This window comes from Emys orbicularis, chromosome 1, assembly GCF_028017835.1.
Source record: "Emys orbicularis isolate rEmyOrb1 chromosome 1, rEmyOrb1.hap1, whole genome shotgun sequence".
NCBI classification, from domain to species: domain Eukaryota; kingdom Metazoa; phylum Chordata; order Testudines; family Emydidae; genus Emys; species Emys orbicularis.
In genome coordinates, this window is record NC_088683.1 from 124,549,846 (window position 1) to 124,566,018 (window position 16,173).

Here is a 16,173-nt window from a genome sequence, read left to right on the forward strand (position 1 = left end):
AACCTGGAGATTCTCTATCATCAGACTCTCCCCTAAGAGAAGTCTGTGTCCGATCCACACGCTCCTCTGCAGCAGTCGGCTTTCCCCCATCTCCTAGTTTAAAAACTGCTCTACAACCTTTTTAATGTTTAGTGCCAGCAGTCTGGTTCCACTTTGGTTTAGGTGGAGCCCATCTCTCCTGTATAGGCTCCTCCCATCCCAGAAGTTTCCCCAGTTCCTAATGAACGTGAACCCCTCCTCTCTACACCATCGTCTCATCCACGCATTGAGACTCTGAAGCTCTGCCTGCCTACCTGGCCCTGCGCGTGGAACTGGGAGCATTTCTGAAAATGCCACCATAGAGGTCCTGGATTTCAGTCTCTTCCCTAGCAGCCTAAATTTGGCTTCCAGGACATCTCTCCTACCCTTCCCTATGTCATTGGTACCTACATGTACCACGACCACCGGCTCCTCCCCAGCACTACACATAAGTCTATCTAGATGCCTCGAGAGATCCGCAACCTTTGCACCAGGCAGGCAAGTCACCATACGGTTCTCCCGGTCATCACAGACCCTGCTATCTACATTTCTAATAATTGAACTCCCATTACGAACACCTGCCTTTTCCTAGAAACTGGAGTTCCCTCCCCCGGAGAGGCAACCTCAGTGCGAGAGGCAACCCCAGAACCATCTGGAAGGAGGGTCCCAACTACGGGAAAGTTTCCCTCTGCTCCCATTGACTGCTCTACTTCCCTGGGCCCTTCTTCCTCCTTAACAGCACAGGTGCTGTCTAAGCGGAGGTGGGACAATTCTACAGTGTCCCGGAAAGCCTCATCAACATACCTCTCTGCCTCTCTCAGCTCCTCCAGTTCCGCCACCCTGGCCTCCAAAGTCCGTACATGGTCTCTGAGGGCCAGGTGCTCCTTGTACTGACTGCACACATACGCCACCCGCCCACAGGGCAGGTAATCATACATGCAACAGTTGGTGCAATAAACTGGATAGCCCCCACTCTGCTGCTGGGCTTCTGCCTGCATTGTATCCGAGTTAGTGAAAGGGTGGTTTACAGAAGGGAGTTTTGGAATGTGGTTTGGTTTATAGGTTTTAGGGGGGGGCCACGGGGATGGGGTTACGGCTGGCGAGGGACTCCCACTCCCTTCCCACTCCCCTTCTAAACTCCCTTGCGAAACTCCCTGTTAGCAGCCCCTGGTCGGCTTTATAAAGCCCTGGCCTGAGTGAATGCCCCGCCCACTGATTAAGGCTCAGCCAATTACCAGAGGCTTCGAGCTTTCAAACCTGCCTCCAACCAGTTTGTTGCTGGTGTTTCAGTAAACATCCCCGCTGTTCAGTGTTTGCTATGACTCACCCTTTTCTTGCTAATGTAACATATAGCTTGATACTTAAAAACTTGCTTCCAGTTGATGACACTTAGATGTTGATGGCTTTCACTTTTGCCATCAGTTTCAAAAGGTCTCCTTATAACACTTATATCCTATGTTTTCTTTTCCCATATAGGACTTAATTTTCAGTGCCCCCAGTACTTTTTGTTATATATTATAGAGATGCTTTTCCCTTGTGAGAGCACTGCTCTGGGTCTTCTTTACCAAACCCTTCACTTGTCCCTTTGTTGTGTTTATCCTCCCCATCTCTTTCCTTTCCTATTACAACATCTCCTCCTCCACTTTCACAGTGATCATTTTTGGGGTCCAGGACGTAAATAAAACCCAACTTGCAATGTTCTTTATTTTGTTGTATTCACAAAATCTTAGTACAGAAGCTCTCCCCCAGCCCCCATTTAGTTCCATAAATGTGCAGCCACATTTTTGTAAGCATTCACTAATTTTGGGTGCCCAACACATGCCAGATTTTTAGCATTGCTGAGGCCCTAAAGTGCCAGTGGAATTGTCTACTGGGATACCATCTCCAGAGTATCTGTTCTAGTGGGAAATGCAGATTTTCAGTACATCTGAAAATTAGGTGCAAGTTGTCTCTATTCGGAAACAATTAGTGACCACTGTGAAAATGTTAACCATGGTGTAAATCTTTTTAGGTGAAAGTTAATTACAGATTTCTATTTCAGTATTTCTGTGGAAGAAGCCCTGGATTTATTATAATTTTCTCATGTTTTCTTGTACAAAACAGATAATCAATTCAAGATAAGAAACCATGACAGTGGAAACTGATTCAAATGTTAATCACTCAAACCTGGAAGTGGAGCCTACCCAGCCTTTGGAAGATGGAGCAATCAAACAAGTACCAGGCAAAAAGAAAAAGTCCTGTTGCACTGGCTTGAAGGTTCAGTGGATTACTATTATTCATTACTGTTGTTATTTGTTGAGCATTGATAATATGTGTGTTCTTCTTCAAGGTATATAAGCAGGCATGGTTCTTGTCCCCTCTATTTTCTTCATCCAATTAATAAAAGAATATTAGGAGTTTTATTTAAAAAATATACAAGCCAATAATAATAAATACATAATGTATGGCTCTTTTGTAGAATTTTTCATCTGTAGAGCTCAATGTGCTCCACGAAGGAGGTCAGCATCTTTATCCCCATTTTACAGATGTGGAAATTGAAGCACAGGGAGGGATGTGATTTGTCCACAGTCACCCAGCAGAGCAGTGGCAGAGCCGGGAATTGAACTGGGTCTACTGAGTCCCTGTCCTGATAGGCAAAGTTCAAAAAGTTGGTTTGGCCAAACACTCAAGGTGTCAGGAAAATAATAATACTTAGCACTTATTCACAGATCTCAAAGCACTTTATAAAGGAAGTAATTATCATTATCCTCATTTTACAGTAGGGGAAACCGAGGCACAGGGAGGTGAAGTGACTTGCCCAAGGTCACCCAGCAGAGTGGCGTAACCAGGAATAGAACCCAGATCTTCTGAGTCCTTATCTGATGCTGTATCCCCTAGACCACACTGCCTCACTTAAATTATGTAAAGTCTTGAATAAATAGGGCTGGAAAACTAATGAGAATTTTGCTTTCTTGGTATAATATTTGCTGCTTCTGGTTAAGCTGGAAGTACCATGAAATCAGCATTTCTTGTGGTATTATGATGTGTTTGACTTCTGCTCAGGCTAGGACCATGGGCCAAATTCATACCTGGTGTAACTCCATTAAAATCAATGGAGCTGCAACCGGGGATGAATTTGATCTGATCAGAGGCCTGTAATAAAATTATAAAAATAAGTGAATCCAACTTTTTCAAATATTCAAAATGGCTTGGTTCACGTTTGGGGCAAAAGTTAGCATATTCCTTATTTGAGCTGAACCCATTTTGCCACCCCTATATATCTCCAATAGTAGTTGAACTGCTCTCAAAACTCTCATATCCCTGGGAGTCTCATTGGACCAACTTCACCACTGGCATAAGTAGGCATGGAAGTTAGTGAGTTTGTATCCACTTATCCCAGTGGTGAGTGTGGCACAGAATGTTATAGAAACTAGAATTTAATAGACACAATAACTTTAATGTTAGGGGTGAGCGCAATTTTTTCAGTTACAATGAGAATCACCTCATCTTCCTATCAGACTTTGGAGTCAATTTTTTGGGGGGATTCAAAACAGTTCTGCTAACTTCTTGCTTGTGTGGCGAGGTTTAAAACAGTTCAATTAACTTTTTTGTTCCTACTTTCGTGCTTATTTGCATTTCATGGCTTCAGTCAGAACCAGATATAAAACTACTGAAAATAGTCCCCCTCCCCCCAAAAAATCTCAGAATTGTTGGACCCAGTAAATATGAAAATTCTTAGACTAAAGCCTGCTTTTGTGAGATGTTTCAGTCAAATTTCTAGGCAAAACCAGCATCCAGCTCCTTTTAAAAACATTTTCTCTTAGGATTTGCTTTGCTTGTCATCTGTTGCAGTAAATAGCATCATAAAGTTCAAAACCCATTGTAATTTGTTCACTTATCTACTGTTAGGTTAAACAAGTTATTTTACCTTTTACCCTGAGGGCAACAGGTTTATTTGTTTGGGATTCAGTAAAAAGCTGTTATGTTGAAATATCTGGATAATATTTAAGCACTCCTAGACTGTCTTGTCATCATAAGCATGGTTTTATTTGCAATCTTTGCAATACTAAATAGAGTTTGTGTCGAAGCAAAGTGTGTATTCAAATGCTCTTGTTTTAAACCTATAAAAAAGTCAAATACAAACATTTCCTTTGCAAAGGGGTACAACACAAATATAATCCAAATACTTCAAACTTCATCCAAACGGGGATGAGATTGCCAAAGAATCTGTACAAGACCTCCAAAAAGAGGGATATTGTGAAGCTTGTGGCTAAGCCCTATGTTGTAATACCAACACGACTTCTAACCTGGGGATGGACAAACTGACTTAAAAAAAGTAACAACTGAATTGATGCTAAGATTCATTTACAGTTTGAACTAGTTTCAGCAAGTGGCCCCTGACCAGAGCTCTTATTCTTGTTAATTATTTGTATTCTGGTAGCACCTTGAGGCCTCAAGGTTTCTTCTGCACCCAATTGGTCTCAGTGTTGTGGATAGCTTGAAAATTGATGTTAGGTTTCAGTAGGGTAAGCTGTCCCTACTGAGCTGGTTGCTGTCTACAGATTCTGTAATCCAGGGTGTTTAGGTTCAGAAGCACAAATTCTATTCTGGGGAGCCTTTGACCAGCAAAGCAAAGGAGGCCGTGCTTTCTGGATGCTGAAGCTGGCAATGCCATAACTAAGCACAAACAAAATTAACTGCTGCTTTGGGTTGTCCCGTGCACATGACTTCTGTAGATCACAATGAGACCAGAATGGGAAGAAAACACTTCTGAAAGCCCAGGGGGAGCTTCTTGCAGGATCAAGGCCTCATATTGTGTTAGAAAAATCATATTTTCCCTATTGGAGTTTGATTAGTAAAGTTAATTAAATTAAGATTTAATTCATACAGATTGTTCTATAGATTTAAGCTCTCTTGGTCTCTATATTAATTTCTCCTCCCTTACCTCCCATCTTCTGTCTTGATCTTTCCTCAGGTGTTTCTCGTTGCTTTGTCATTCAGCTACTTGTGCAAAACATTATCTGGAACAGTTATGAAAAGTTCCATCACTCAGATAGAAAGAAGATTTGATATTCCCTCCTCTGTCGCTGGCTTAATTGATGGAAGTTTTGAGATGGGTAATTGGTATTCCGTAACATACAGTAAATTACTCAGAGCAAATACAATGAACAGCATCTACTAGTAATGTTTTCTTTGCTTTTTTAGGTAATTTGCTGGTGCTAGCATTTGTAAGTTATTTTGGAGCCAAATTTCATAGACCAAAAATCATTGCTTTGGGGTGTTGTATTATGTCAGCTGGAAGTATTTTTACAGCAATGCCTCATTTCTTCATGGGATAGTAAGTATTCACTAAGGCTAATTTAGGTCCACTGGGATTCTATACCACTTTCTCCATTTTGTCAAATGAACACCACTGTATTTTTAAAGTTTGGGATTATCAAAGGGCCTAAGAATAAATTAATATTTCGGGCCGACCTAAATGGATATCAGAATAAATATACAAGTCAGGCAACTCCACAGATACATTAGCACGCATTAGAACTGGTGGGAATTCCCTTCCCCTGGTCCAAAATATCAACTTTTTTTCAAAAATCAGAACCACCAAAATGTTTCCATTTTCAGCTAGAAATGTTTTGGTTTGGTTGGTTTGTAGGCTTTTGAGGAAAAGTAGACGTTTTCTGTAAAAAGCGGACACTTTCCATGTGAATTTATATTCCCTGAAAACCAAAATTTTCCACCAAAAATCAATTTTGACAGAAAATTTTTCATCAGCCCTAGTGTGCATCATGCTGCTTTTCAAGACATTACTATGCCTAACTCTAAGGGAAAAGTTTAAGGAAATCGCTGTGACTATTGAAGGAATGAGATATTGCTCAGTGTGAGGAGGGATGGTAAAGTCTGGCCTTAAACAGGGTTATTGCATGGAAGGTTAAAGTATGATGAATCACAACAATTTCAGTTGAATAATTATATTATAAAATTATTTCATATGATTTCTGTAACTGGGTATTTTTGTAGTTATGAACAGGACCCTGAGACTCCATTTCAAGAAAGCACTTAAGCTTGTGTGAAACTTGAAGCGTGGGAGTAATCCAACGGAAGTCAGTGGAACTACTCCTGTGATTAAAGTGTTTCAGTGCTGTATTGGGACCTTAATCCAAAAAAGTCAAAAAGATGCATTCTACTCCAAGAGCATGTTTGACTACATTGTCCAACATCTTTAATGTCCAACATGATGGAGTCTCCGCAGCAGCAGTAACTCTAGTTTTCAGATTGATCACAGTCATTTGAATGCTGGTAAAATGGAAGAGTAGAGTGTGACAAATATGGGAATTCCCTGAAATATCCTAGGGGAAAGCCTTATTGAATTAAGTTTAAGTATCTTTGAGGTCCACTGTATTAAATGCAAAATTTATGTATTATTGTGGTTCAGGATTGTGCATAAATTCTCTAGGGGGAAGATGTGATATGAGGCCTAGGAGTTCAAAGGATTATACTGAAAATGTGCCAGACAAGAATGGACTTTTGGGACAATAAATGTGAAGTGGATTTCCTGGGGAATATCTAATATTAATGCAAATTCCCTGCCTCTAGTTATGCGAAAAAACAGCCTTTCAAAGCCACATCTTGAGGAGAGTGTCATTGTCTGCTGATTACCTGTTCCTGGAGATGGGAGATCAAAGGCCTGAGCTATATAAAGAAACTGGCTGATCTGTCCAGTCTTGGTTCTGGTTCTGAATCTGAAACAGTTATGAAATGGTAACCATGGGGGAAACCTAGTTTTGGGTTTTGAAGCACTGACACTTACCAGAACCCTAGGCTGGAGTGGGGTGTGTACGTGTGTGACCTCTGCGTGTTGGTTTTTTAAATTTTTGAATGTGTTTTCTTTGTAATTCTTTCACCTTAAGAATAAAGGTGCTTGCTTAGAAAGAGCTGTGTGGTAACTTATAACTATTGGCAATATACTTGCCATAGCCTCTGGAGAGAAAGCAAATTGCAGACGCTGTTTTTTTAGAAAGTCTGGCTTGTGGGGGATATCAGTGTAAATCAGGAATCAGTAGATCAGCCTCAACACCATGTTCAGGAGGGAGAGAGACGTGGGTTTCAGCCCTAGAGAAGTGATGACTGAGGAGCTGGGAGCCTAGTGTGTGTGTGTCTTTGGTGGACCAGGAAGGGGGAATACATGTGCACTTACCTGGAAACTGTGATATAGGGATCACTCATATAAGGTTCCAAACTTCACCTGTGAAGGTGCCCTGCAGAAATGGGAGTTGAAGAAATCCAGCACTTTAAAGGAGGAGTCTAATTAGTAGCTTGTAGTATTAGGCCTTACATTTGTAAGGGCTGATCCTGCACACCCCTACTTGAGCAAATAGTCATTACTCATACAGTGGCTTCAGTGCGACTTTTCAGGTGACTGCTTGCAGAATTGGGCCAAAAGTTCTGTTCAGGGTGCTCTTACCACTAAAAATCCTCAAGTCTAATGAAACTAATTTGCCAACAAATGCATCATCTCTTTGTTCAGAGAAGCACTGTTTTGTCTACCCATCACATTGCTTCTAGCAGAAGTTTTGATTCAGTGACAAATATACAATGCAACACATTTCTATTCCTATATTCAATACTATAGAATCTTTTATGGGTGTCACAGTTCAAGGCAACCGCACCTGTATTCCCCCTCTATGGTCCAGCAAGGGCACCCACTCACAAGTTTCCAATTCCCCAGCTGTTACTTCTTTTGGGGAGAGGCATGTGTCTCTCTACCTCATCAATGGAAGATTTTCAGACTACACACTTCCTGCCTACACTGTGTATCCCCAGCAAAAGAGACTGCCTAAGCAGGTTTCCTTTGCCTTTTCTTCAGAGGCTATAAACAGTGTGATTGCCCAGTTAAGTTACCACATAGCTCTTCCTAAGCAAGCACATTTTATTTTTATGGTAAAAGCATTATAGAGAAAACATATTAAAACAATAAAAGAACTGACATGCATATTGATTAGTTTACCAGAGCTCACCCCAACTGTGGCAGGTGAATATTCCTTCAATTCCCAACAAGGGAGTTTTCTGGGGTTACAAGTTCATAACTGCTTTGTCTTGGAACAAGAATCTCCATGAATCTGTGTGTCACTCCTTTATCCAGTTTGGGTCTGTGAAGAGACTGTGAATAGATAATCAGCCAGACAATGGGTTTCTCCTCAAGGTACAGGATGATTCAAAAGGATGATTCCTGAGGTGGGTAATTTACATTCCCCTTCTGCCAAGTATTTCCTAGGAAACTCACTCAACTGAAAGTTCAGTCTTGTTTGGCCTGTTGAAGCTCATACCACTTCCCAGGTTTACATTAGTCCTGTCTCCTTGTTAAAGAAGTTACACACAATTCCACAATAATACATAAACATTTGCATTCTTTGAGTGGTAGCCGTGTTAGTCTGTATCAGCAAAAAGAACGAGGACTACTTGTGGCACCTTAGAGACTAACAAATTTATTTGAGCATAAGCTTTCGTGGGCTAAAACCCACTTCATTGGATGCATGCAGTGGAAAACACGGTAGGAAGATATATATACACACACACAGAGAACATGAAAAAACGGGTGTTGCAATACCAATTCTAACGAGAGTAATCAATTAAGGTGGGCTATTATCAGCAGGAGAAAAAAAACTTTTGTAGTGATAATCAGGATGGCCCATTTCCAACAGTTGACAAGAAGGTGTGAGTAACAGTAGGGGGGAAAATAGCATGGGGAAATAGTTTTTACTTTGTGTAATGACCCATCCACTCCCAGTCTTTATTCAAGCCTAATTTAATGATGTCCAGTTTGCAAATTAATTCCAATTCTGCAGTTTCTCGTTGGACTGTTGGAAATGGGCCATCCTGATTATCACAAAAGTTTTTTTTTCTCCTGCTTATAATAGCCCACCTTAATTGATTACTCTCATTACAGGTGGTATGGCAACACCCATTTTTTCATGTTCTCTGTGTATATATATATATATACACACACACACACACACACATATCTTCCTACTGTATTTTCCACTGCATGCATCCGATGAAGTGGGTTTTAGCCCATGAAAGCTTATGCTCAAATAAATTTGTTAGTCTCTGTGACAGGGTTGGGCTCACCACCCAGCATCTCCTGCTGGTTGTCTCCGGGAATTAGTTCAGTCCAGTGGAGCGCCCTCTCCTGGTGGTGTCCCGCCCATTGTCTCGCCCTTCGTTGGCGTCTGAGCCCGTGACGCTCACCAGCTCACGGCGTCCTCTTCCGGACCACTGCCCTCAAGCAGTGCCCCTTAGTCCATCCACACCCCCTTCCAGGGGGGTGATCAGCAGTCTTCCCACACCCCAGCCACCATGTCCAACCACACCCCCAAAGTCTAATCCCTCTTGTCAGGGATCTGGCATAGTTTATGACAGCCGCTACCTACGGCCGATGACTGGGTGTACTGCAAGGGGAGAAGGGGGGGACCCAGGCCCACCCTCTACTCTGGGTCCCAACCCAGGGACCCTCTGGAGGCAGCCTCGCTGTCCTCCTTCTCTCCCCTCGTCTGTCCACTTCCCTGGGCCGCTTCCCCTACGGCCCCTTGCACCCGCTGGGCACTTCCCTTCAGGGCCTGCAGCCTGGCAGGCTATGGGCTAGAGCTCCCTTCTGCTCCCCGAGCCTAGCCAGCACTGCGCTGTCTGTGGTGCTAGTCTCCTAGCTCTGGAGACAGACCTTCTGCTCTCAAAGGCCTGGGACAGACTGCCTGCTCCCTCCCTGAGCAGCCTTTTTATAGGGCTGCCTCCAATCTGGGCCCTGATTGGCTGCCAATAAACCTTTTTCTTATTGGCTGTCTGTCTGCGCAGGCCCACTGCCCTGTTGCAGCCTAAATTCTCAGGGAGTGGGGCAGCCGCCCCACTACAGTCTCTAAGATGCCACAAGTCCTCCTCATTCTATTTGCATTCTTAATACAATGAACTCCTGAAATACTTAAACTTACTTCAGTAAGGTTTAACTTAATTCAGTAAGGTTTGTCCACGATATTGCACGAAATTGCCATATCTGTCACAACAAGTTAATAATTATAAAAAGAAAACTAAAGAATTATGTTCAGCAGAATGTCTTTCTAACTCTTCTGCTGTTTTGCAGTAGCATCAAGCTTGTCATTTCTATTACTTAATTCAAAGAGACTATAGGACTGTAGTTACAAGAAATAACTAAGGGCTTGTCTATATGGAGAATTAGTTCATGACAAACTGGGTGTAAATCTACAGCGCTGTAGCATACCATGCAATAACTCACTATGTGGACCCTTCTACTGCACACTAAAAGATCTGTAGTACGCTTTGACATACTGCTGTTTGCACAATGGAACTTTCAGTGCACAGTAGCAAGGTCCATATTGCCGGTTAGCGTGTGGCAGGCTAGAGGACTGTAGATTTACATTCCAGCTTATCATGCACTAACTCTCCATATAGACATATCCTAAGAGTGGGATTTTCAAAGGAGCCTGAGTTAAATGTCCACATTTCTTATTTCAGAGTGGTAGCTATGTTAGTCTGTATCAGCAAAAACAACTATGAGTACTTGTGGCACCTTAGAGATTAACAAATTTATTTGAGCATAAGCTTTCGTGGGCTAAAACCCACTTCATCGGATGCATGCAGTGGAAAATAAATACAGTAGGAAGATATATATACAATATCTACTGTATTTTCCACTGCATGCATCCGATGAAGTGGGTTTTAGCCCACGAAAGCTTATGCTCAAATAAATTTGTTAGTCTCTTAGGTGCCACAAGTACTCCTCGTTCTTTTCACATTTCTTATATTTCTTTTAAGTTCCCCGTTTAAAATGTTATATCTGCCATATAGTCGCTTTTGATATCTTCTTGCTCATTTTTTTCTCATTTCTTCCTCCTTCTCCCTTTTTTTTTTTACTTAAATGACCCTCCTTTTTACTGTTAAATTAACACTTTGGAAAAAATAATTTGAATGCGGTCCACAGACAGTTAGATGCCCATTCTCTCTATTCGCCAAAACAGCAGGCACAAAATTCCCCCTGTACTGAGATAAAATATACCCCTGTATTTCTTCAATTGCCGAAACATCACTACTAAATATAATGTTGTATGTGTTCAGTTATAAGTATGAAACAGCATCGCATGCAGTGTTGTCTGTCAACTCAACTTCAAGTCTCTCTCCCTGCTCAGTGGATCAAAATGTAACTGGTGTCAGTGAAACCTTATCAGAACATCCAGATTCAGGTAAGGAATTGTAACTGAAAATACATCTAAATGTGACAATTTTGACCTACTTATAAATCGGTCTTCACACAAGAGGGCAATTCATCCCAGTGTGGAGGGCCAGTACAATTCTAAACCCCATTTAAGCCGTAACTTATTTGGCGGGTGTTAGTGACACTTCAGTGATACAGCAGCCTTGAAAAAGCAAGCACATCTACCAATTCAGAAGTATCTGAACTACTGGGGCCCAGTTTCTCCCACCCTTCCGGATACAAGTACCTCACATTGACATTAAAGGAATTTCTCATATACTGTAATTTGTGAGGAGAATTGATTCCCAAAGGAAATTTAAGAGCCCAAGCTGTGTTAGAGTTAACTGGAAATTAACTGGCATTTCTGTGATCTTCATATACCTCACTACCAGTTTAGAATATACCTATAGAGCATCTGCAGCTGTATGCTGCATGGGAGGAGAAACAGGACTCTAGGACCCATGAGCCAACTGCTAGCCTGGATCAGGGGACATAGTTGAAGGTGTAAATGAAATGTAATAGAGTATGTCTATTACAATTTCAATCTGTTGTTTATTTTTCTCTAGATATTCTTCCCTAACAATACAGACCATTATCCTTGCATTACTATCTTTGGTAGACAAGCATGTGACTGATATCAGGAAGTGTTGTTAAAGGGAGGACTGATGATTTTGGGGTTAATGAGTTTGGTAACCTAGACAGAGTCTAAGTCTTATGTAAGGAAAAACAATTGAGCAAGATGAGAGAGAGAGTGTTAAATGGAGTTATAGCCAGGCTCATGGTTTATTGTTCTACTGTAAAGATAGTAATTACTGTTATTTACAGATTGTGTAAAGGCAGCATCATCATATATGTGGATATATGTCTTATTGGGCAACTTGTTACGTGGAGTTGGGGAATCGCCAATAACACCGCTAGGAATTTCTTACCTTGATGATTTTGCCAAAGAAGAAGATGCTCCTTTATACATAGGTAATCTTAAGAGAATGAAAAGGTTGGTTATGAAGAAACAGTGACAGGATCAAATTTGCTTTAGCTTTAAAAGTAGATCGTCTTCCTCTAAAGAGTCCTATTTTTTTTTTAAACTCTCTCCATTAAAACCAGGCAAAAATCTTTTGACAAAGCTTTTTTTTTTCTCTGATAAATGCAGATTTGCATCCACTGAAACATTTTGTGAATTTGTGTTGAATTTGCCAAATTGTTTTGGTCAAATAAAATAACAAACAACCTCCCCTCCCTCAAAAAACCACAGAAACACAAATTACAAAATCAGAAAAAGTCAAAATATTTGGATGTGCCTTTTTCTAAATGAAACATGTCAGCTTTTCAATTTGAAATTACTTCTCATTTCAAAATTTTATTCACTTTTATTAACAGCTTTTTATAAAGGCAAAAAAAAACCCCCTCAATAATGAACATTTTTTTCTAGTTTGAACAATACATTTCATTTGACCGGAAATGAAATTTTGGTGACTTTTTCAGAGTGCTGAAAATTTTAAAAAAAAATCATTTTGGGTTGTCTCAATTTTCTTTTCTTTCATTGGTTTGATCACCTAACCAAAGAATTAGTTACCCTCACAGGTCTACTCTCCATTTTGACTGTGATTTACAGAGGAGCCTATGTGAGTTGGGTGCCTAAGTCCTTAGATTCTTTCGAAAAATGGTAGCCTTCATTCCTAGTCAATTGCTGCCTTCAAAAGAAAATGACAAGGTTGTATAAATTTCCATGTAATGTTTTTGTCTTAACCCACCGACTCCTGGTTCATTCTACCTGCACTGAGACTTGAACTTGAGTTTTATGTGAATGGAGTTAATTTGGCTCTTGTAGTCTTGAATGGCCACTAAACAAATTTAAATAAATAAATAAATAAATAAATAAATGATACATTAATACTGCCTAAGGTGATCTTTTTCACCAAAAAGGAGAAGAATAAAAAAACCTATCTCACATGGCAGGATGCTAGTCTTTGCACTTCATGGAATACCCTGGTTCTAGGAGAGGAATAAGAAAAAATAGGTGGAAAACATATAGGGCCACATGTCTGTAAATTTACCAGTGTCTACTTCATTATATTTTCAGCATGTTTGCACACAATAGCAATGATCGGGCCAATAATCGGCTACCTGTTGGGATCGCTGTGTGCCAGCTTATATGTGGATATTGGATTTGTGGATCTAGGTAAGGAAAAATGGAGAGCCAATTATATTAAACTGTTGTATAATAATCAATATGGCCAGTCCTTTATATCAGGATATGCCAAATATTTTCATGCCTTTTAGTAAATAATAAATGTGTTTGTTTCAAGGTGAGGTGAGAACAAAGTGTTTTCCCTGAAAAAATAATTTTAAAAGTTGTAGGTATGGGAAATATTTTAGGCCCAATTCAGGAAAGCACTTCAGCATGGGCTTAAATCCATGCCTATTCAGTAAAGCATTTAAACGTGCTTAAATTTAAGTATGTGTTTACGCACCCTCACTGAATGCTTTGCTGAGTCATGCCCTTACTGATGGGGTTTGGCTAGCATATCAATTTTTCATTTTAGGTGGTTAATTTCAAATGTTGGTGGGGCATATAAGATGTTAATTGTTTAATATTACTCTCTATTACTGACTTCAAATTTTACTAAGGGTCAAACAAAAAAGAAAATATACTAGGTGATGTTTTCGAAGGGGCTTCTATTGGGTGTCCATTGGTGTGCATTCAAATTTTCACACACAGACGCATGTGTGCCCACCCTTTTCCATTGCAAACATCTGCGCATGTGTAATATAAATAAATAGTGATAATAAAGGCATTTGAAATGTAACACCCATTGGTGATCTTGAAATAGCCTAATATCGGAGCATATGCTTGCAGGATGAGACTTTTACAGTGCCCCCATACAGGTGTTTGCTTATTTTGCTTTTTAAGGCCCTGATCCCAACAAAATTTTGATCAAATAGGCCATGGTAACTGGGTTAACTACAGCTAGGACTGCTCCTGGTCTCCTAAAGTGCAATCTCTCAGGTGATGGGCCTCATTACCTCCACTTCTTTTGGGGATGGAATCATGCAATTCTCTCACTATGAAACCTGGCCTTCAGCTGCAGTCCGTTTTGGACGAACCATGATTTCTTAGCAGGTTCAACTGGGGTTTTGGACCCTCGTACAGACTTTCCTTCAGGAGCTTTGACAAGTGGTTATTACACTGACCAAGCAGGTTTCTTAAAGCAAAGCATTGTTGATTCAGAACCAAGGCATTCAGAGAAACAATAAATAGTCTATATACAGCTATACCTTACCTAAGCTAAGCTAAGGCAGGCCTTGCTTATCCAGGCACCCCCACACTTGCTTTGCAAGTTGAGATAAGCTAGGAGACCCACCAATCCCTGTCTCTTACTGTCTTATCAGAGGCTGTCCTTTTATCAGTGACAAAGCTCTCTGTTTAGATATCCTGCCTGGATTTCCCTACCCTGTCAAGACACACACGGAATCACCAGCCAGGCAGTACCCTTAGCAAGGTAGACGTAAAACCTAATAGAAATTGACAACTCTATTGTATTTGTGTACCAGCAGTAGGGCTTATTTGAAGCCATTGTCTGTTCCTCAGTCCAGTGTACCCAGCTCTTGCATGACTTAACTCTTTGGTAGTCACATAGCAAACAATAGATAAACAATCCAGCAAATAAATGGACATATGATATTCATAAAAATACTGCAGGCAGCTCCCACATTCTCCATAATACGGACTTAAGTATGTGACAAATCTCACTGAAGCCAATGGGACTCCTCATGTGCTTAAAGTTAAGCACATGATTAAGCGTTTTGCTGGAAGGTCCTATAAGAAAAAAGGTTACAAGTAAAAAGTACTGTGTCCTAGCAGATCCAGGGTGTGTGTGGGACTCTGCTTGAAACCTATTTCAGATTCCCATGTTCTCAAAAGTACCATAAGTTCTGCGGCATGTAGCCTTGAATCATACAAGTCAGCAAATGTGTGAAGGCAAGTGAAAAACAACACCAACCAGGATATTCATCTGTACAGATAGTCATCTGTAACCTATTATTTAAATCAGCTTCTGTACCAAATGACTGGAGGATAGCTAATGTGACGCCAATTTTTAAAAAGAGCTCCAGAGGTGACCCTGGCAATTACAGGCCAGTAAGCCTCACTTCAGTACCGGACAAATGGTTGAAACTATTGAAAAGAACAAAATTGTCAGACACATAGATGAACATAATTTGTTGGGAAATAGTCAACATGGTTTTTGTAAAGGGAAATCATGCCTCACCAATCTACTAGAATTCTTTGAGGGGGTGTAGTGAAGCGGTGACTCACCGGCGCGGCACCTCCTGCCGGTCGTCCAGGGAATTAGCTTTTCCAGTCTTGGAGTGCCCTCTGCTGGCCGGTGGCTTGCCCACCCCTGGCCCCCATGTCCCTCCCAGACCCCGGTGCCCCCTTACCTTGGGTGCTGCGGTCGCCCCATCTCAAAAAAGATATACTGGAATTGGAAAAGGTTCAGAAAAAGGCAACAAAAATGATTAGGGGTATAGAACGGCTTCTGTATGAGGAGAGATTAATAAAACTGGGACTTTTCAGCTTGGAAAAGAGGCAACTAAGGGGGGATATGATAGACGTCTATAAAATCATGAGTGGTATAAAGAAAGTAAATAAGGAAGTGTTATTTACTCCTCCTCATAATACAAGAACAAGGGGCCACCAAATAAAATTAATAGGTAGCAGGTTTAAAACAAACACAAGAAAGTATTTTTTCATGCAACACACTGTCAACCTCTGGAACTCCTTGCCAGAGGGTGTTGTGAAGGCCAATACTATAACGGGGTTCAAAAGGGCGCTAGATAGATTCATGGAAGATAGGTCCATCAATGGCTATTATCCAGGATGGGCAGGAATGGTGTCCCTAGCCTCTGTTTGCCAGAAG

General features: G+C 40.9%; 1 protein-coding gene across 1 annotated transcript in view; it reads left to right on the top strand.

The window, feature by feature from the left end:
- The first annotated feature begins 2,250 nt into the window (after positions 1–2,250).
- The window catches only part of LOC135877298 (solute carrier organic anion transporter family member 1B3-like), a 29,767-nt gene continuing 15,844 nt past the window's right edge, over positions 2,251–16,173 (top strand). Inside the window, exons 1-6 of the mRNA XM_065402714.1 lie at positions 2,251–2,274; positions 4,973–5,114; positions 5,203–5,335; positions 11,119–11,243; positions 12,080–12,226; positions 13,335–13,433. Of these exons, the coding sequence (XP_065258786.1) occupies positions 5,030–5,114; positions 5,203–5,335; positions 11,119–11,243; positions 12,080–12,226; positions 13,335–13,433 (589 nt within the window). The 5' untranslated portion in view covers positions 2,251–2,274; positions 4,973–5,029. The remainder of the gene's footprint in view (positions 2,275–4,972; positions 5,115–5,202; positions 5,336–11,118; positions 11,244–12,079; positions 12,227–13,334; positions 13,434–16,173) is intronic.